The sequence below is a fragment of the Pristis pectinata genome, chromosome 3 (genome assembly GCF_009764475.1).
Source record: "Pristis pectinata isolate sPriPec2 chromosome 3, sPriPec2.1.pri, whole genome shotgun sequence".
Taxonomy (NCBI): domain Eukaryota; kingdom Metazoa; phylum Chordata; class Chondrichthyes; order Rhinopristiformes; family Pristidae; genus Pristis; species Pristis pectinata.
Genome location: NC_067407.1, coordinates 51,994,693 through 52,016,201, shown reverse-complemented (window position 1 = coordinate 52,016,201; position 21,509 = coordinate 51,994,693). Strand labels below are relative to the sequence as shown.

At 42.1% G+C, this 21,509-nt stretch overlaps 1 protein-coding gene across 2 annotated transcripts in view; it reads left to right on the top strand.

Annotated features, from left to right (window-relative positions):
• LOC127568425 (complement factor H-like) overlaps positions 1-21,509 on the top strand; it is a 61,733-nt gene that overhangs the window by 23,739 nt on the left and 16,485 nt on the right. For both annotated transcript variants that reach the window (XM_052012135.1, XM_052012136.1), the window contains exons 9-12: positions 2,301-2,474; positions 4,931-5,104; positions 11,129-11,305; positions 11,829-12,011. In XM_052012135.1, coding sequence (XP_051868095.1) covers positions 2,301-2,474; positions 4,931-5,104; positions 11,129-11,305; positions 11,829-12,011 — 708 coding nt within the window. The remainder of the gene's footprint in view (positions 1-2,300; positions 2,475-4,930; positions 5,105-11,128; positions 11,306-11,828; positions 12,012-21,509) is intronic.

Genomic DNA, 21,509 nt, shown 5'->3' with positions numbered 1-21,509 from the left:
AATTAATTAATTTTGTATCAGATATAAATAAACATTTGATATCTTACTGAATACAATCTTAGTCAGGCCACTGGCGTAAAACTGATAGTGTTCTTCAAAGTGTGGGAATAATTGACAATTTAAAAGGACACTCACATCTTAGAATAACCCTCATAATACAAAAAATCTCTTCAATGTATATATGTGGGGAATAAAAAAGTCTAGAAAATTGTTCTTAAATTTATAGTCTGGGCATTAGTTTCTTTCAAATTGTTCAATTAGTTATTACCACAATCAATAATTGTCTGAGAAGTTCATCCATACTGTGCCTTAGAAATTGCAAAGGAAAAATTTCATGAATGCAGCACTGAACTGCCTGTGCATCAATGCCAATTATTAAAGAAGGTGAACTTAGTGCAAGAAATATGTTCACCTCAGCTCTTTGTCTCAGCCATTCATCCTGCCTAAACGATGTCAGTACTGGTATACCACCCAAGATTTGTTTCTGCCAAGATTTTCCACCACATTGGTTTGAATAATAACTATTGCTCTTTCACGGAAATAGTAATGGCTTTTAATGATTATCAAAACTCAAAATGAGAATTAATTAAGGGGTCAGGTACATCTCTCCTGCTGCCATAGGCAGCGTGCTGCAGAAGTGAAGCCGTGACATTGACGAAACCTAAAGTAAGTTTCACATGGAAGCACTGTCAAAGACAGGTTCTATTACTTTATTGATGATAAACAGCAGACTGATTGGCTGGTAATTAGCTGAATTGGAATTGTGATGAGGATGCACCTGGAAAATTTCTCACATTTTTTGAGACGTGCCAATGTTGTAACTGTACTGGAACAACTTAGCTGAAGGTACACCTAGCTCTAGAGTGTAGGTCTTCAATAATACAGGTGGGATTTTGTCTGTTGCAATAACCTGTGATGCATCCTGTACTCTTATCTACTTTTTGACATCACATAGAGTGCATTAATTTGGCTGGAGACTGGCTCTGTCATGGTGGGAATCTCAGGAGGAAACCAAGATGGATCATCAGTTCTGCACTTTTGGCAGAACATGGTTCAGAATGATTCAGCCTTTACTTTGGCACTCACGTGCTGGGTCCCGCCCTCGTTGAAGAAAGAAATAAACTTGGAGCCACCTTCTCTTGTTGGCTATTTAATTGTCCATCACCATTCATGACCAGATGTGACAGATTTGCAGAAATTTGATCTGGTCATTTGGTTGAGAGATCACATGGCTCTGTCTATTTTCTGCAGTGTTTACTGCTTAGTATGCATGTCCTTTACTGTGACAGATTCACAAGGCTGGCACCTCAGTATATTTTGGTGTGCCTGGTGCTGGTCCCACAAGCCCGTCTGCACTCCAAAGTGAACCAGGGCTGATCTCCTGGCTTGATTGTAATAATAGAGTGAGGGATATAGCAGTTAGCGATTGTGGTCGTGTATTTCTCTGCAACGGATGATGGTCCACAGTATTTCATCAATGCCCTGTTTTAAGCTGGCAGATCCATTCTTAGTTTATGCCATTTAGCACGTATGTCATGCCACACAATGCAATGGAGGATGCCCTTGGTGTGAAGATGGGATCTTATCTCCACAAGGACTGCACAGTGGTCACTTGGTATTAGTGGACTTGCTGCCTGGTGCAAGCACACTCTGGCAGCTATGTCCTTCAGCACTTGGCCAGGTCAGACTGTGGTGTTCCTGCCTAGTCGCTCTTGGTGATGGACATTGAGGGGCCCCAGCCAGAGTACTTTCTGTGCCCTTGGCACATTCACTGTTCCTTCCAAGTGTTCTTCAACAAAGAGAAGTACTGATTCATCAGCTGATGGAGATGGTAAAAAGGTTTCCTTGATCGTATTTATCTAAATGCCTTGGTATTTTAAAAATCCGTTTAAAATTGTTTGAACATATTTGAATGTTGTTCAATGTTCATAATTTCTGCATATTTTCTCTGTATTGAAATTAAGTATGCTTGTTTTATACATTTTTAGTGGTTTATGGAAGTTTTCCAACATGTCAGAAACAGTCCAAATACATTGACAGGTCTGTAAGCCAAGCTAAGCCAGCTGTCAAAGTCTGGTCAGCATTTTCCTGGACAGAATCCATAGAGCCCCACACCTCATTTGCACTAGGAAGGTCCTGTTGTAGAGCAGAGCCTGGCCGCTGCATTTGGAGCTTTCATTTTCCAGCTAATGGTCACTGGGGTTTGCATAAAAGTTAAATGGGAACTTGATCATCATCAAAACCAAGGATGTTTTTGTAAACCTGCCTAATGAGAATTAAATCAATCACTGTTTCGACAGGTCCATGTCATCGTCCAGAAATTGACAACAGTTTACTGCCCAGAAAATATTCATACAGCCATGGAGATACACTGAGTATTAAATGCAAATATGGGTTTAGATTGCAAGGAACTCAAAACATCAGGTGCCAGGATGGAGAATGGCTTGTCGAACGATCTTTCCCAGCCTGTATTGGTAACTTGCCTGTATTATTCCAAGATTCAAATGAATATGATAATAGAAATGTGGCAATTTGCAAAATTACCAACATTTACTTGCAGTAACAGTTACAGCAAAGTGTAGTTATTTCACTAATTATGATACTGTTCATAGTCAATCTGAGAGTTTTATTCAATAAGTTTTGGTTCACAATATCTGATTTTATGTATTTGATCGACAATATTATTTTAAGAGACAAGGTGACATGCGATAATACAATCCCGCATATCAGGAATGTCTGTTTTCAATTGTGCTTACATGCTTTTGGGCTTCTGCTCATCCCTGAGTGGACTCTTGTCAAATCTGTTTGTACATCCCACAAAAGCCAAACACAACTCAGTTGTCAACTTTGAACAATTGTGACGCTCCAGGCCTTCACATGGTTGGATAGCTCCTGACAACACAGAGAATGAATGCAATAACCAGAAAACAGTCCCATTTTTATACTATTCAGCTACTTTCTACTCCGACATTTGTTGTATATTATTTGCATATACACTGAAGCAGCTTCTAATCTTTCAACCTTCATTTCAGTTTGATAAGTTTATTGAAATGTTGCTGGAACTTTACTGTAGTCATTCGATATATAGGGATAGATATCTGTTGTTCGCAGCATCTGTGTTCTTTGTGTAACTGTGTCTGAGGAACTGAGCAGAATCTCAGACTCAGGAGCTGTAGAACAACATAAATGTTTATTCCAATGGCCTCCCTAAACTGCTTCATTAGGTCCCTACAGATAGTCTCTACAACCTGGAGAGCACTCGATTACATGACACTGCAAGCAATAAGGTGGCAGTCTTAAAACTACAGTCACCTTTTAACAGCCATTACAAAACACACTACTTTCCTGTGGTGCTGTGCTGTGTGAGTAATTATTAAGGTTTATGTGCAAAAATCAAATAAGCTTAACAAAATAGCACAAATTGCGCAATAGGAAACAATGTGTTTCCATGCACACATGCACCACAATGTGCAGGAAATTTAAAATGTAGTTCAGACATGGATGGCATCAATTCTGCTGTGGTGGTTGTTTTCACTGACTGAAATTGGATCAGTTTGCCTGATGAAGAAACAATGTGAAGCATTTGCAAGGAAACAACTTTTCAGAACTTCCCATTCACAGTAACTATGCCATTTAACAGGCTCCCCTGTGCATCTATTAACTTTATCCAACAAAAAGCAGGACTGATTCAATCAAATATAACAGCATCCAAATCAGAATATTCTCAATCACCAACAAATTTTGGTTGAAAGTGCTATCTCATGGCACTTAACAACAACGTACTTATGGAAGATCAGTTTGAGTTTAGCACAGACCAGACTTCTTCACAAACTTGATCCTAATGTGGACCAAAGAGCTAAATTCCAGAGGCAATATGAAAATGACTCCCTCTGCCTTTAAACAAGCCTTCAAACAATTCTTTAATTGTTTAAACAATTCTCGCATGAGCAAAGGTGATTGTGGTTGTTGGATGTCAATCATCTCAACAGCAAGGCATTGCTATGGTAATTTCATCAGCCGAAACATTCACTCCCTCCATCAATGGTGCAGTTTTTCTATAATGTGCACCATCTCCAAAACGCACTGCAGTAATTCACCAAAGCTTGTTCATCAGCACCTCTCAAACTTAGTGGTTGTGCTTTCATTACCTGGACTAGAGCAGTTCAAGACCATGACCCAACACCAGCTTCTCGAGGGAATTCAAGACCATTGACCTGTTGATCCATTCATGACTTATGAAAACAACAGCTTTTCTTTTTTGGATCAAACAACATGTTCTGTCTATAAACACTTACTCCTAGAAAATATTTCCACTCTTGCCACAATGGGGCACTCATTCAATGAAGCCACAACTTAATGGTCAGTTTAGCTGAGTACACCTGTCCAAACCGTAGATCTCCTTCAGATATCAAATCAATTGCTCCCTCTGGTATCAGTGGTATCTTCCCTGCTTTTACCTCGTGGCATACGCAACATAAATTAAGAGTGTCTGTTTTAACAAGTTGAAGCATTTGGTATTTTTGACCAAGACAGTTGGAGGAGGAAGAGTGATTTTATCTATATAGTTCCTTTTTATGGTCCTGAATGTCCCAAAGAACCTCAGAGCCAATAACATTCAAGCTGTCATAAGTACAATGGCCCTGTCTGCCTGAACTGTGATGTTGCTGATCTCCTCCCCAGCACCGTTCATGAGCTGAAAAGTACAATAGTTTTCGAATATGATGCTGTGTGGATGAAATGGATGTCGTAGGTGAGAACACACACACTTGTGGGCAGCTCGTGATCTGGCAGAAAGTGGGATAATAAACGGATGTGAACAGAGTGACAAAGAGGGAAATGTTACAATTTGATAAATCATAATGTTGCAGCAGTTTTCTACATGAAAATAATTTGATAATATCCAATTCTAATTTAATGATTTACTTTGCAGCGCTTGGATGTGATGCACCGCCAGCAATAGCAAATGGAAGATATTCTCCTAATCGTAGAAGATATGAAGAAAATCAACGGGTGACTTACTCTTGTATTGAAGGTTATGAACTTTATGGACAAAAGAACTTGATTTGTGGTTCCAGTGGATGGTCAGAGCCACCTCGTTGCCTTGGTAAGCAGGGATTTTTATTCTTGAAAGCAAAACCCATATTTAAACAACAGTAAGATGCAGCAACAGTGACTTGACCTATTTGATCACAAAATGCTTGTCTATAAGATGTAAAATATAAATACTTACAGGGGCCACCCATCACTTCATTTCATATACTGAATGTGCTTAAATGCCATCAGAATCTATGATGTTACAATTACCTCCAAACATTCCCATCATCCAGCAACACGGTCATTCTATTGCAAATGTCTACAGTTCCACCCTGCACATTAAACCTAACTGCTCCAATGGAGTATAACAGGTATCCAGCAATGTGCCTTGATTGAAGAAACCTGATTTCCAGAGCTGACTGACAGACAGGGCACAGAGCAGCCCAAGTAAAACTGAAGTTGGTGTTGATCAGAGGCTATTTTCCCCGGCAGCTGGTCTCATAGCTTTTACAGGAGATGATACTTGGAAATGTTTGAAGCTCTCATCTCAGAACTAGGATGATTCTTCATCTGGATTATAAAATAAGATTCAGCTTCTTTCAATTCTGCAGATCGTTTGTTAACCCCCCTCTCTCCTGCTTCTTCTACCTACATCTCCCATAATCTGTGTGAAGAGCTCATGGACTTCTTTATCACTGAGATATTCCAGTCTGAAACCTCTGCAGCTTCCTTTCCTTCCCCTGGGCTGTCAGATCAGATTTGCAACATTCCCGCAACCCAAGCCACGAACTCACATTTTTTTCTGATTTACTCCTATCTCCCCTCTTGCTTTCTGTAAATTCATTTTGACCACAAGGCCCACCCCCTGCTTCCCCCTATTCTTTGTGTACTACAGACCATCCTAATTCCCTTGCTGGCTCTTCTGCTGTTGAATGTTTTTCATAGTTTTCTCTCCTTTAAGTTTGTTGTCTTCCACTCTTGCAAACTACTGCCTGCCTCTAATCTCCTTTCTCTTTCTAAGCTCAATGAATATAGTGCAGTCTCAAAGTCTATTCCCAGAATCACTGCAATCACATTTATACCCTCGCTATAACCCTGAGGACAGCTATGATCATATTCGCGAATTACAAACCCGTGCAGTTGTGACAAAAAATGATCTATCCCTTCGTATCTTTTTCAAGCTGTGTGTAACAATTACATGGTTGGCCACAGAATCCACCTCCAATACAACTCCATTCTCATCCTGCCAGATAGTTCACACTCGTTTGGTTCAACTCCTATATAGCCAGCGGTAGCTATAGAGTCAAGAACAATTACTTTTCTTCCTGTGCCCAGGATTACTTATTGCTATCCCTCAAGAATCTATCCCTGATCCTCTCATATTTATTATCTGAAGGCTGTCTCTCAACAACATCGTCAGAAAGCAGAGCGCCAGTTTCCATGTCAATGTTGATAATACCTGGTTTAGCCCCTGCAACTGCAACTATTCTAGTGTACACCTGCCTGGTTGTCCTTATTGTAATCTGTGTACATTTGAGTTTGGGTCAAGTTCCATTCACTGTCACTAATAATGGTTCAGGTTAAGCACATCTCAGTTTTAAAGCTCTCTTCCTTACTTTCCTATCCCTCTGTAGTCCTGTGGCACCATGACTCCTCTCTTCCTCTAACCCCTCAAGATATCTGCACTCCTCCAGTTTCTGCCCCTCGTGCATCCTTGATTTTAATCACACCATTACTGGCAGTCATGCCTTTAACTCTGACATTCCCTCTCACCTCTCTGCCTCACTTTCCTTCTTCGAGAGGATCCTTGAAACACTCCTCCTTGGCCAAGTCTGGTGGGGTGTTCTTGCTGCATCAGAGGTGGGGAAGTTGTTGTTTTTGTCATTGACCCAAATAAGAATAACAGATTTCCAGTGGTTCCATGGGGAGAACTGCAGGGACACATGTTAGCACATTCTGGACTTTCCCCTCAGCACTCCTGACCTCTGGTTCCACTTTGGACTCACCAGGGAGTAGTCCACTGGAGTTCAGTACAGTATTGAGTCAAGTGACCCACTACATATCTTAGCATCAGCCAGCATTGGGGCATCGAGTAAAATTCTTTAATTTGACAGGGTCACTGATTCCTAAAGGAAAGTTTAGACATTACTTAGTTTAGTTTTTATTTATTTTTCCTTTATTTCCCTGCTGTTTTTGATAAATTAACTGTTTAAAAGTGTTTTAAATGATTACTTCCTGTTTTTAATTATTTAAATAAAATTCAACTTTTAATGTTTCTCTTATTATTCCACACATTTAAAAACACTGAAACTTGCCTTGAAGTTTCAGCAGCATGAGCTGTTAAAGTCTGTCAGGGCAGAGCTGGGTGCAGGGCTTCAGCGTATGTCATCAAGGCCTGGTCACCATTCGCCGTCTATTCCGCTTGTGGGGCTTCCCTGGACCAAAGCCTGGAGCTGCCTGGTAACACTGAGTATACAGATATCAAGCAAAGTACTCCAGTGGAGCCTGACCTCACCCAAAAGAAGATAGTTATAGTTTTTCGAGTTCAGTACTGTGAGTTCTTACTATGTACATGAACCTTTTAGGCACAATTTATAGAATGCCTTCTGGAAATCCAAACACACGACATCTACAGGTTCCCCTCTATCGACTCTACTTATTGTATACTTGGAGAGCTCTCGCACATTGGTCAGAAGTGATTTCTCTTTCATAAAACCATGTTGACATGGTCTAATTGTAATTCAGCTTTTTGAAATGAGTAGCAATTTCTTCTTTGATCATGAACTCCAGTATCTTCACAACAAAAGTACATACCAGGTTACTTTAACTTCTGATGCAGTGCAAGTGAAGTGAGCTGCTTTGTTAATGAAAGTTGGAGCTACACTCATCCAGAAAAGTGGAGAGTGCTCAATCTAATCCTGCATGTTCATTGTTGATGGTGAAAAGACTTGGGGAAATAATTTGCTGCCAGATTTGTACATTTGATCTGCTCTGAAAGCTACAGTTTTTTATTTTGATCACTGGGTTGACATTGTGGTCAGTGGTGAGCCCCAGGTTGATGATAATCAACCCAGCTCCAGGATGTTGCTATCAATGACTTTACTCTGATCTTTTGATAAAAGCAGAGATAACACAAAACATGCTGGAGGAACTCAGCAGGTCAGGCAGCATCTATGGAGGGAAATGGCCAGTTGACGTTTCTCGTCCAGACTCTTCATCTGGATTGAAAGAGGAGAGATAGCCAGTATTAAAAGGTAAATGGAAGGAATGGACGAAGAACTAGCAAGCGAGAGGTGGATCCAGGTGAGGAGGGGTGACGGTCAGATGGAGGAGGGGAGGGTACAAATACAGACAGAAGCTGGGGGGTGACAGGTGGAGGCAACAAAGGGCTGCAGGTGATGGAATCTGATAGAAGAGGAAGGTGGAGGATGGAGTCAAGTGAGGGAAGTGGTAACTTGGTAAATTGGTTTATATTTGTCACATGTACCGAGGCAGAGAGAAAAACTTTGTTTTGCCTGCCATCCATACAGATCATTTCATTACAACTGTGCACTGAGGTAGTACAAGGGAAAACAGTAACAGAATGCAGTGTGAACTGTTACAGTTACAGAGAAAGTGCAGGCAGACAATAAGGTGCAAGACCGTAGCGAGGTAGATTGTGAGGTCAAGAGCCCATCTTATCAGACTAGGGGACGATTCAATAGTCTTATAACAGAGGGATAGAAGCTGTCCTTGAGCATGGTGGTATGTGCTTTCAGGCTTTTGCATCTTCTGCCGGATTGAAGGGGTAGATGAGTGAATGTCTGGGGTGGATGGGGTCTTTGATTATGTTAGCTGCTTTACTAAGGCAGGGAGAAGTGTAGACGGAGTCCATCGAGGGGAGGCTGGTTTCCCTGATGTGCTGAGCTGTGTTCACAACTCTCTGCAGTTTCTTGCCGGCTTGTGCAGAGCAGTTGCCGTACCAAGCCGTGGTGCATCCAGATAGGATGCTTTCTTTGCTTTCCTTTGTTTCTCTGCTTTCTATGGTATTTGATAAAAATTGGTGAGGGTCAAAAGGGATATGGCAAATTTCTTTTGCCTCCTGAGGAAGTAGAGGTGCTGGTGCACTTTCTTGGCTGTGGTATCTACATGGTTGGATCAGGACAGGCCATTGCTGTTGTTCACTCTGAGGAACTTGAAGCTTTCAGGCCTCTCGACCTCAGCATCGTTGAAGGAGTGTGTGCACTGCCCCCCTTCCTGAAGTCAATGACCAGCTCTGTTGTTTTGTTTTCATTGAGGAAAGTTTGTTGTCATCACACAGTACCACTAGGCTCTCTATCCCCTTCCTGTAGTCCGACTCCTTGTTATTTGAGATTTGGCCCACTACAGTGGTGTCACCTGCAAAATTGTAGATGGAGTTAGAGCAAAATCTGGCCTCATAGTCGTGAGTGTATAGGGAGTAAAGTAGGGGGCACCAGTGTTGTGGATAATCGTGCTGGAGGTGTTGCTGCCTATCCTCACTGATTACAGTCTGTTGGTCAGGAAGTCAAGGATCCAGTTGCAAAGGGAGGTGTTGAGTCCCAGGTCTTGGAGTTTGGAAATGAGTTTGCTTGGCATTGTAGTATTGAAGGTGGAGCTGTAGTCAGTAAACAATAGTCTAACGAATGTGTCTTTACTGTCCAGATGCTCCAGAAGTGAGTGTAGGGCCAGGAAGATGGCATCGCCATGGACCTGCTTTGGCAGTAGGCAAATTGGAATAGGTTGCGGTTGTCTGGGAGGCTGGAGCTGATGTGTGGATTAGTGTTAGGGTTAGTACTTCATGATGGTGGATGTCAGAGCCACCGGATGGTTGTCATTAAGGCATATACTTCCTGCTTCTCAGGTACCGTGATGACAATGGTCTTCTTAAAGCAGGTGGGAACCACAGATTGAAGTAGGGAGAGGTTAAAAATATCTGCTGATAACCCGCCAGTTGATCTGTGCAAGATCAGAGGACATGGCTAAAGACACCATCCGGGCCAGATGTTTTCCACGGTTTCACTCTCCGGAAGACTGTTCTGACATTTGCACCAGTGTCTGTGGGTTCAGGTGCATTGGAGGTTGCAGGGGTGGGTGGTGATGTACCAATCCCCTTTGGTTCAAAGCATGCATAGACTGCGTTCTCATAAGGAAGGAATGCACTGTTGTTGCCAGTGCTGCCCGACGTCATCTTGTACCCTGTTATAGCAGGTAAGCTCCACCACAACTAGTGGCTGGTCTGGGACTCGATTTTGGACTGGTATTGTCTCTGGGCATCCCTGATAGCTTCATGTATTGGTCAGGGTTACCTGATTTGAATGCTGCAGTCCTGGACTTCAGTAGGGAGTGGATCTCCCAGTTCTTCCATGGTTTCCAGTTTGGGAACACTCGGATTGACCTCTTTCATACACAGTCCTCTACACACTTGCCCATGATGTCCGTGATGATGGCGACATATTCATCTAGGTTGGCTGCTGAGTCTTTAAATATGGTCCTGTTTACCAACTCAAAGCAGTCGTGTGGAAGCTTATCTATTTCCTCAGACCAGCACTGTATGACTTTCTGTACTGGATCCTCATGTTTCAGGTTCTGTTTGTATGCAGGGAGAAGGAGCAAAGCCTGGTGTCTGATTTACCAAAGTGTGGGCAGGGTGGTAGCTCAGTAGGCATCTTTGATGGTTGTATAGCAATGGTCAAGGGTGTTTGGGCTCCTGATGAGACAGGAGATGTGCTGGTAGTATTTTGGTAACAAATTATTGAAGTTGGCCACTGTAGCTCACTGCACCTCCTATTTTCTTGTGATTTCATGTTCTTAACCTGTACTGTGGAGCTGGATTAATTCAAAAAGGCGCCTCACAAACAATTTCTCAAAGGCATTTCAGAATGGCAATAAATACTGATCTGCCCTGTCCATACATCTCCACCTTCTGAAAAAGAAATAAACAAAGTTTGTGGATAACACTACTTCAACTCGTAGTGTTTCCTGTACCATGTCAAGTGATATCTAATCTTATTATTTATTTACAAAAAAAGTAATGCAAAGACTGGGTAATATATTATCGGAGAGGACAATTTCAAAATGTTTTCATGTTTTCCAGATAAGCAAGCTGTATGTAGAGATCCATATCCAATGGTAGAGCACGGAGAGATCACCTCTGAGAAATCCTACAAAATAACTTATGCATGTCATGCTGGATACATTCAGAAAGGATCAGATGTGGTAATATGTGCTGATGGGAAATGGTCACAGCCTCCAACATGCAGTTATCCTCCAGGTGAAATCAATAATCAAATGGTGACAACAGGAGTGATCAGGAGGAAATGTCTTATATCAGATCTTTAGAGCGGAAGGACAGGGTGGCGTCTCTCCCCAGAGTTTTCTGCACTAATACCGAGAAAAATGAAGTGAATTAGATCGACCTTAGATGTCATTTAAAGTGTCTGCCGTTGAAAACTATTGAGATCTGATGATAAGTCAGGTCAGCATCTTCTCTGCAGCCATTCAATTATATGACACTTCTTCATGATCTGCACTTTACTACCATGCTAATATTGGCTACTTTGTTCACTCTCAGTGCGATAGAAAAGAATAAACCTACTTAAATAGCTACAGCTATGGTCTTCTGGCCATCATACATCAAGTATTTAGCACGTGTATGTAAGCAGCCTTGTAACTTGCCCTCTGCTGATTTCTTGGAAAATTACCACCAATCGCATCAGATGAGGAATGATTTCTTTTCAGTTGCAATGCAGTTTAAAGAATTAATAACAAACTTCTATTTGTATCTCATTCATTAGATTCAACTCGTGTCTGTGGTTTTCCACCTGCAATAGAAAGTGGAGACACAGTGGGAATCTCTGTACCACCATATAATCATGGTCAGAAAGTAACATATCAGTGTCAGAATTACTACACTTTGGAAGGAGAAAAAGAAGTGACATGTTCTGGTGGGGAATGGTCAAAACCTCCACGCTGTATTGGTAAGTAATATTTGATATTGGTTATAATCCTCGATGATTATTGCAATTTTTCAGCCACATACAAAATTAAACTGTGGAATTCACTCCTGAGGTGTGGTTAACTTGAGCATCTAGCATTCCTATAACGGGAGTTTGAAATGTCTTGTATCCCATGCACATCCATTAACTTTAAAACAAGGCTCCCTTTTCAATTGACTTGTCATTGTCCCTCTTCTCTCCTGCAAGTATATGAATGCCTTGGAGGCCCAGAATTCCACAATAAAGTTACAGAATAAGTCATCTATAAACTTTCCAATGCAACATGTTATTAAATGATAGGGTAAAACTTTGCTGAAACTGTCAAAATAAACCTTATAACAATGAAACGTAATTTCACTGCAGTAAAACTCCAATGGTCCAGCACTCTTGGCACTTCACTGGAGCCAGTTGAGCAGATTTTCTGGACAATTGATATTATTCCTATTATAACCCAAACACACTTTTATTCACACATTACGCAGACGTATAATAACATTTCCATTGAATCTGGTGGGAGTAAAGGCAGCAGGAAATAGACCAGCACTCTGGATCCGAGCTTTGGTTGCAGATCTTCCCACATTCCGGATCTTTGCTTTCCGGACCCCAGTCCCTGCTCCAGTCTGTTATATACCAGCAACAACAGAAACAAACTGAGTCATGTATAAGTGTTAGAAACTATTTTATTAATAACTACTTGTGATAATAAGAAAAGCAAAAATATAAGGTGTTAAACATTAACCCCAAAACTAATAAACTCAAAATGTGTGTGTAGCAAATTCCCAAACCCCAAGTCAAGGAGTAGTTCTCAACGTTCAGTTCAGCAAGTCCTAAGGTGAAATGTGAGCAAAGGCTTTTGCAAAACCACCGTTGATTGAAGAGAAAATTTAGAGGGAATGTAGAGAGAAATTATGAAATCCGCATGTTCCACGATGGAACCCATATGACACCTCAATTTCCAATGATCTCCATTGCTTTGTTCTGAAGTATCTGCCACCCTGAAGGCATTCGATACATGGCCACCCACAGAAATACCTGTTTCCCACTACAGGTTAACGACAAAGTGGACTCCACTTGATTGCTCCAAAAATCTATACATGGACTGTAGTGACAGACACAGCTATTGTTCTTCATCTATTGTTATGGAGACCAGCAGTCAGCATTTCTCTCTCTCTCTCTCTTCGACTCACTGAGCAAAAAAGCCAGTACGTTGTTATCTTGCTGTCTTGATGAACACCACACACACACTACTACTCTACTGTCCAGGCACCTTAAAGGGACCTGGCTCATAACACCTCCCCCTAAAAAAAAAATTTTGATCTGCAAGAGCAAAATATTTTACCATGCATACAATTAGTAAAGCAATGCGTTATAATTACCATGCTACACGATTACAGAAAATCACATGAGTAAAGATACATTTTTCCATTTAATATCGGGAAAAAGGCCATTGCTGATTGCCTTCCATGTGACCTATCACACGATCACATGCATTCTTAACCATTCTCAAACATGTTTCGGAATTTTAAAATTAATTGCTTCACTTGTTGACTTTGCTGAGGTTGGAACCATTCCAATTTTGTTTCAATGTTTTGCAAAATATTTTTTGTTTTTCAGCTTTACTAATACAATGTTTGGTCTAAACTGATTTTCTCCAGTCTCAAATTCAGGTACACTTGGGTCAACAACCACATTATCAGCCATTGCCACAGCTGTATCTTTCTCCTAATAAGGTTTAAGCATGTGTACATGACAGAGTTGTTTTTTCTTTCATCGATCAGGTGTCTTGATCACATAATTTAAATCATTAATCTTAGACACAATTACATATGGCCCATGACACCGGGCTTCATGAGGGTTGTTTTGAATAGGGAAAAACACTAACACTTTATCTCCCACCTTAAACGTCCTTGAGAAGCATGCTTATCAAAATATGTTTTCATTTTCGTTTGGCTTGTTTTTAAATTCTCTCTTGTTAACTGGCAAACTCTCTGCAGCCGATTTTTAAATTTCTGAACATAGTCCAACAAATTCAAGTGCATCTCTTCATTAACCTATTGTTCTCTTAGCAATTCTAAAGGTCCCATAACCTGATGTCCAAACACAAGTTCAAAAGGACTGAACCCTAAGGATTCCTGCACTGTGACTCCCTTACTGCAAACAAAATCAAATGAATTCCTTCATCCCAATCCTTTGTGTTTTCAAAACAAAAAGTCTTCAGCATATTTTTTGAGAATAGAGTGAAATCTCTCCAGAGCTCCCTGAGATTCTGGATGATACGCAAATGATACAACCTGCTTTGCTCCCAGCTCATAGACTAATTGTTGAAATAATCCTAACATAAAATTACTTCCCTGGTCAGACTGGATTTCTTTCGGCAAACCAACCAAAGTGAAAAATTTTAAAAGAGCCTTTGACACAGTCTTGACCTTAATATTTCTGAGTGGCATTGCCTCTGGAAATCTAGAAGCTGCACACATGATGGTTAACAAATACTGATTCCCAGCTGTAGACTTTGGCAATGGGCTAACACAGTCCACAATCACCTTCGAAAAGGGTTCACCAAAGGCAGGAATAGGCTGTAAAGGGGCCACAGGGGAACTTTGATTAGGTTTACCTACCATCTGACATGTGTGACAAGTTCTACAAAACACCACAACATCTTTCCTCAAACTAGGCCAGAAGAATTGTTTCAAAATCTTTCTTACAGTTTTATTCACACCAAAATGACTACCTAAAGGCATACTATGGGCCAGGTTTAAAATGTCAGTCCTATAAACTTTAGGAACCACAACCTGGTGAATAACTTCCCATTCCTCACTGGCAGGAACATTGGGAGGTCTCCATTTCCTCATGAACACTCCATTTTAGAAATAATATCCAGTTGGCACCTTCTCAATCTCATCACTTGGGAGTGCTTTTTCTCTCAATTCAGTAAGCTCAGGATCTTTCGTCTGCTCCACTATAAATTCTTTCCTGGATAGAGACAAATCTTTATATTCAGACTCAATACAAGGATTTTGATCCACCAGTGAAGACAGAAAAGTCTCTGACAAGTCATCATAACTTGCATCCTGTTTAGAGCTGTTACAGGGAACAAAATCAGGCTGGACAGGACTATCGGCCTTGGCCAATTCTTTAGCCCTTGCTCGAGTCACTGCACAGGATGGATAAACATCTGAATCATTTTCAGATGGTATGTTGCCTCCCAGGTGCCAGGGTCCGGGATGTCACTGATCGGGTCCACAGGATTCTATAGCGGGAGGGAGAACAGCCAGAAGTCGTGGTTCATGTTGGTACCAACGCCATAGGTGGGAAGAGGGATGAGGTCCTGAAAAGTGAGTTTAGCGAGATAGGCAAAAGGCTGAAGGACAGGACCTCAAGGGTAGCAATCTCAGGATTGCTGCCAGTGCCACGTGATAGTGAAGGTAGGAATAGGAGGAGGTGGCAGATAAATGCGTGGCTGAGGAGTTGGTGCAGGAGGGAGGGTTTTAGATTTTTGGATCATTGGGATCTCTTCTGGGGAAGGTGGGACCTGTACAGAGAGGACGGGTTACACCCGAACCTGAGGGGGTCCAGTATCCTTGTGGCCAGGTTTGCTAGGGTGGTTCAGGAGGGTCTAAACTAGATTGCGAGGGGGAAGGGAACCAGAGGAGTAGGTCAGAGGAAGAAGGGGATGGGGAAAAGGCAGATCTGACAGGTAGATAGGCTTTGAGGAAGGAGAAGCAGAGTACAGGCTATAAAAGTAGAAAGGTGGATGGGCTTAAGTGCTTTTACGTGAATGTGAGAAGCATCAGGAATAAGGGAGATGAACTGAGAGCTTGGATAAGTACATGGGACTATGATATTGTGGCTATTACAGATACATGACTGACATCGGGGCAGGAATGGATATTGAATATTCCTGGTTTTCAGTGTTTTAAAAGGGATAGGGAGGGGGGGAGAAGAGGAGGAGGGGTGGCGTTACTGGTCAGGGACACTGTTACAGCTGCAGAAAGGGTAGATAATGTAGAAGGATCCTCTCTAGAGTCAATATGGGTGGATGTTAGGAACAAGAAAGGGGCAGTTACCCTCCTGGGAGTATTCTATAGGCCCCCCCGGTAGCAGTAGGGATACTGAGGAGCAGATTGGGAGGCAGTTTTTGGAGAGATGCGAAAATAACAGGATTATTATAATGGGAGACTTCAACTATCCAAATATTGATTGGCACCTACTTAGTGCCAAAGGTTTAGACAGGGCGCAGTTTGTTAAGTATGGCCAGGACAGATTCCTGACACAGTACGTTGACAGGCCGACTAGAGGGAATGCCATATTAGATCTGGTTTTAGTTAATGAACCGGGTCAGGTGACAGATCTATCGGTGGGTGAGCATTTGGGGGACAGTGACCATTGCTCCATAACCTTTAGAATTGTCATGGACAGGGATAGGAGCAAAGAGGAGGGGAAGATATTTAATTGGGGAAAGGCAAATTATGAGGCTATAAGACAAGAACTTGGGAGTGTAAATTGGGATGACATTTTTGAAGGGAAATGTACTATGGAGATGTGGTCGATGTTCAGGGATCTTTTGCAGGATGTTAGGGATAAATTTGTCCTGGTGAGGCAGAGAAGGAACGGGAAGGTGAAGGAACTGTGGGTGATGAGAGAGGTAGAACAACTTGTTAGGAAGAAGAGGGCAGCATACATAAGGTGTAAGCAGCAAGGATCGGACAGGGCTCGTGAGGAATATAGAGTAGCGAGGAAGGATCTTAAGAAAGGGCTGAGGAGAGCGAGAAGGGGACATGAAAAGGCTTTGGCGAGTAAGGTTAAGGAGAATCCCAAGGCTTTTTTCTCGTACATAGAGAGCAGAAGGATGGCTAGGGTGAAGGTAGGTCCGATTAAAGACAAAGGTGGGAGGATGTGCCTGGAAGCTGTGGAAGTGGGTGAGGTTCTTTATGAATACTTCTCTTCGGTATTCACCAAGGACAGGGGTCTTGACGATGCTGAGAACAGTGTAGGTGAGGGTAATGTTCTAGAGTATGTGGATATTAAGAGAGAGGACGTGTTGGAGTTGTTTGAAAATATTAGGACAGATAAGTCCCCGGGGCCTGACGGAATATTCCCCAGGCTGCTTTGTGAGGCGAGGGAGGAGATGACTGATCCGTTGGTTAGGATCTTTGAGTCCTCGTTGTCAACGGGGATGGTACCGGAGGATTGTAGGGTGGCGAGTGTTGTCCCCTTATTCAAAAAAGGTAGTAGAGATAGTCCAGGGAATTTCAGACCAGTGAGCCTTACGTCTGTGGTGGGTAAGCTGTTGGAAAGGATTCTAAGAGATAGGATCTATGAGCATTTGGAGAAACATGGACTGATTAGGGACAGCCAGCATGGCTTTGTGAAGGGAAGATCTTGCCTCACAAGCCTGATAGGGTTCTTTGAGGAGGTGACCAGGAAGATTGATGAGGGTAGTGCAGTAGATGTGGTCTACATGGATGTTAGTAAGGCGTGTGAAAAGGTTCCACATGGTAAGCTTCTTCAGAAGGTCAGAGGCCATGGGATCTGGGGAAGTTTGGCCGTGTGGATTCAAAATTGGCTTGCCTGTAGAAAGCAGAGGGTTGTGGTGGAGGGAGTGTATTCAGATTAGAGGGCTGTGACTAGTGGTGTCCCACAGGGACTGGTTCTGGGACCTCTACTTTTTGTGATATTTATTAACGACTTAGATGAGGGGGTGGAAGGCTGCGGATGACACAAAGATTGGTGGTGTTGTGGATAGTGTGGAGGGCTATCAAAGCTTGCAGAGGGATATTGATAGGATGCAGAGCTGGGCTGACAAGTGGCAGATGGAGTTCAATCCAGAGAAGTGTGAGGTAGTACACTTTGGAAGGACAAACTCCAAGGTGGAGTACAAGGTAAATGGCAGGATTCTGGGAGGTGTAGAGGAGCAGAGGGATCTGGGGGTTCATATCCACAGATCACTGAAAGTTGCCTCGCAAGTGGATAGGGTAGTTAATAAAGCTTATGGGATGTTAGCTTTCATAAGTCGGAGGATGGAGTTTAAGAGCCGTGAAGTGATGATACAGCTTTACAAAACTCTGGTTAGGCCACACTTAGAGTACTGTGTCCAGTTCTGGTCGCCTCATTACAGGAAGGATGTGGAGGCGTTGGAAAGGGTGCAGAGGAGATTTATCAAGATACTGCCTGGATTAGAGAGTATGGATTATGAGGAGAGACTAAAGGAGCTAGGGCTGTTCTCATTGGAGAGAAGGAGGATGCGGGGAGACATGATAGAGGTATACAAGATATTAAGAGGAATAGATAGAGTGGACAGCCAGCGCCTCTTTCCCAGGGTTCCAATGCTCAAAACTAGAGGACATGGCTTTAAGGTATTGGGTGGGAAGTTCAAGGGAGATGTCAGAGGGAGGTTTTTCCACCCAGAGAGTGGTTGGTTCATGGAATGCGCTGCCTGGGGTGGTGGTGGAGGCTGATACATTGGACAAGTTCAAGAGATTGTTAGATAAGCATATGGAGGAATTCAAGTTAGAGGGATATGTGGGAGGAAAGGTTTAGATAGTCTTAGGTAGGGCTTGAAGGGCGGCACAACATGGTGGGTTGAAGGGCCTGTATTGTGCTGTGTTGTTCTATGGTTCTATGGTTTTTGGACTCATCCATAATTGGTTTGGTCGTTAACTGCACCACAGGGACAATTCTTCCACCTGCAAGGTCATTCCCCAATAACAAAGAAACTCCTTCCACTGGTAAACTAGGTCATATCCCTATCTTAACAGGCCCTTCTACTAACTCTAACTTTAAAATTACCTTGTGCAAAGGTACAGACACAGTGTCACCTGTAATGTCTCGCACTAGATTTACCTCACCAGTAGCAGTTTCTTCACCAAAATTTAAAATACTGTCCAACAAAATGGATTGGGAAGCCCCAGTATCCATAAGGATTTTCACTGGCACTTGGGGTGACCCAACATTCAGTGAGACAAAACCCTGTGATACAAAAGAACGGAATTCCTCCCTAACCTCATCCAACATTTCAGCATTTACCTCTGGCAAGAACTGATCTTTAACAACATGTCCAAACCCATTTTGAGTTTTGGGTTTAACTACTTGCAAACAAGCATTTGGTATGGTTTCCTTTTCTTTTATTTCTTCAAGAGGGGACAATTAGCTATCACATGACCAGGTTTCTTACAGTAATAACAAGTACACTCAGCAGGTTTCTCCAGCACTGGCTTCCGATCATTCTTCCCCCTTTTGATTACTTCCCAATTTAATCTCCGGTTTACCTGGATTGTCCTTATAACTCTTTTGAAAGGTCTTCGTTTGTCCCCATTTGGATCTATGGGTTAAAGCATACTCATCCGCCAACCGAGCAGTTTCTTGCAGAGTTTCCACTTCCTTCTCATTTAGATATGTTGTTATTTCAACTGGGACACACTTTTTAAAGTCCTCCACTAAAATCAATTCTCTCAGTTTATCATAATCCCCATCTATATTTTTAGACGTGCACCATCGTTCAAAACATATTCTCTTTCCATTGGCAAATTCCATGTACATCTGATCTGCAGACTTCTTCAGGTCTCTAAATTTTTGTCTGTAAGCTTCAGGTACTAATTCATAAACTTTAAGCACAGCTTGTTTTACGTTTGTATAATCAGCTGCATCCCCAACAGACAAGGCAGAATAAGTTTGTTGAGCTTTACCTTTAAATCACACTCTGTGACATAAGAGCCCATCTTTCCTTTGGCCACTTTGAACTCTCAGCAACTTTTTCAAAATGGTGGAAATACAGCTCAACCTGATCTTCCTCAAAAGGAGGGACTAATCAAACATCCCTACTGGCTATAAAACCATCATCAGAATCAGTTTCAGATTCAGAACTCTTTCATTTCATTGCTAACTCATGCCACTTCTGTCACTCCTTATCCTCATCCTCCATCCACTTCAGTTCTATCTGGGCATTTATCTTCCTTTGTTCTGCCTCAGTATCTAATCTTCTTTGTTCTAGCTCTAGCTCTAGTTTCCTTTGTTCTCGTTTGGCCTCTATCTTTGCTAGCTGATAAATCTCTGATTTACTCCCAGGAAACTGTTTTAACATATCCTCCCCAAACACCTTCTCCTTCACATAATGGCCAGCTATCTGTCTCTGAATATCAGCCTTTTTCATAGACGGCTTCACTGTTTCAAGGTTTAGCTCTATAGCAGTGTTCAACAAATCATCCTTCTTCATCCCCTGCAATCCCACAGGGGATGGCTTTTTCAAAAATGTATCCATTGTTGCTGGTTTCCACACACACAAACCAATCGAGAAGAAATTTACCAGGCCGACCAACAATCAGTCATCCAATAAGCCCCCATTTGTTCAAACCCAGACCTCTCGTACCAGTCTTGAGTTCGATCTCGGACTACTCTCATCAATCTTGGGATCGATCTCAGACAAGCCCCCAATTTTGTTACGTACCAGCAACAACAGAAACACACCAAGTCATGTATAAGTGTTAGAAACTATCTTATTAATAACTACTTGTGATAATAAGAAAAGCAAAAACATTAGATGTTAAACATTAACCCCAAAACTAATAAACTCAAGATGTGTGTGTAGCAAATTCCCAAACCCCAAGTCCAGGAATAGTTCTCAAAGTTCAGTTCAGCAAGTCCTAAGGTGAAACGTGAGCAAAGGCTTTTGCAAAACCACTGTTGACTGAAGAGAAAATGTAGAGGGAATGTAGAGAGAAATTACGAAATCCACATGTTCCACGATGGAACCCATATGACACTTCAATCTCCGATGATCTCCATTGCTTTGTTCCAAAGTATCTGCCACCCTGAAAGCATTCAATACATGGCCACCAAATAGAAATACCTGTTTCCCACTACAGGTTAACGACAAAGTGGACTGCACTTGATTGCTCCAAAGATCCGTGCATGGATTATAGTGAAAGACACAGCTATTGCTCTTCATCCATTGTTATGGAGACCAGCAGTCAGTGTCTCTGTCTCTGTCTCTCTCATTCTCTCTCTTCTTGACTCACTTCGATTCACTGAGCAAAAAAGCCAGCACATTGTTATCTTGCTGTTTTGATGACACCACACACACACACACAACTACTCTACTGTCCAGGCGCCTTAAAGGGACATGGTTGTAACAAGTCACAGACTCAGCCCACAGTTTGGATCCCAGCTCAGCCTCATTCTGGACCCTGGCTCAGGCTGCACACCCTGCTGGCACTCTGCAACCTTGGTTCACATTAGAGATCAATGAATGAACCAAATGCTGGACATCAGGATTTCCAACCCTCAAATTCCAGGTTATCTGATTTTTACTGTATTTGTTGTCATAAATCAACACACAAAAAAGACCTGGTGCTCTTACTCAATACACAGTCAGCAACCCAAACACTGGAAGATCTTCAGAATAAGTTGCACAACTCACATTGAAATAGGTGGGTGCATTTCCACAAAACTCAATGAACAGTAGTTCTCTTAATTGGATATGGT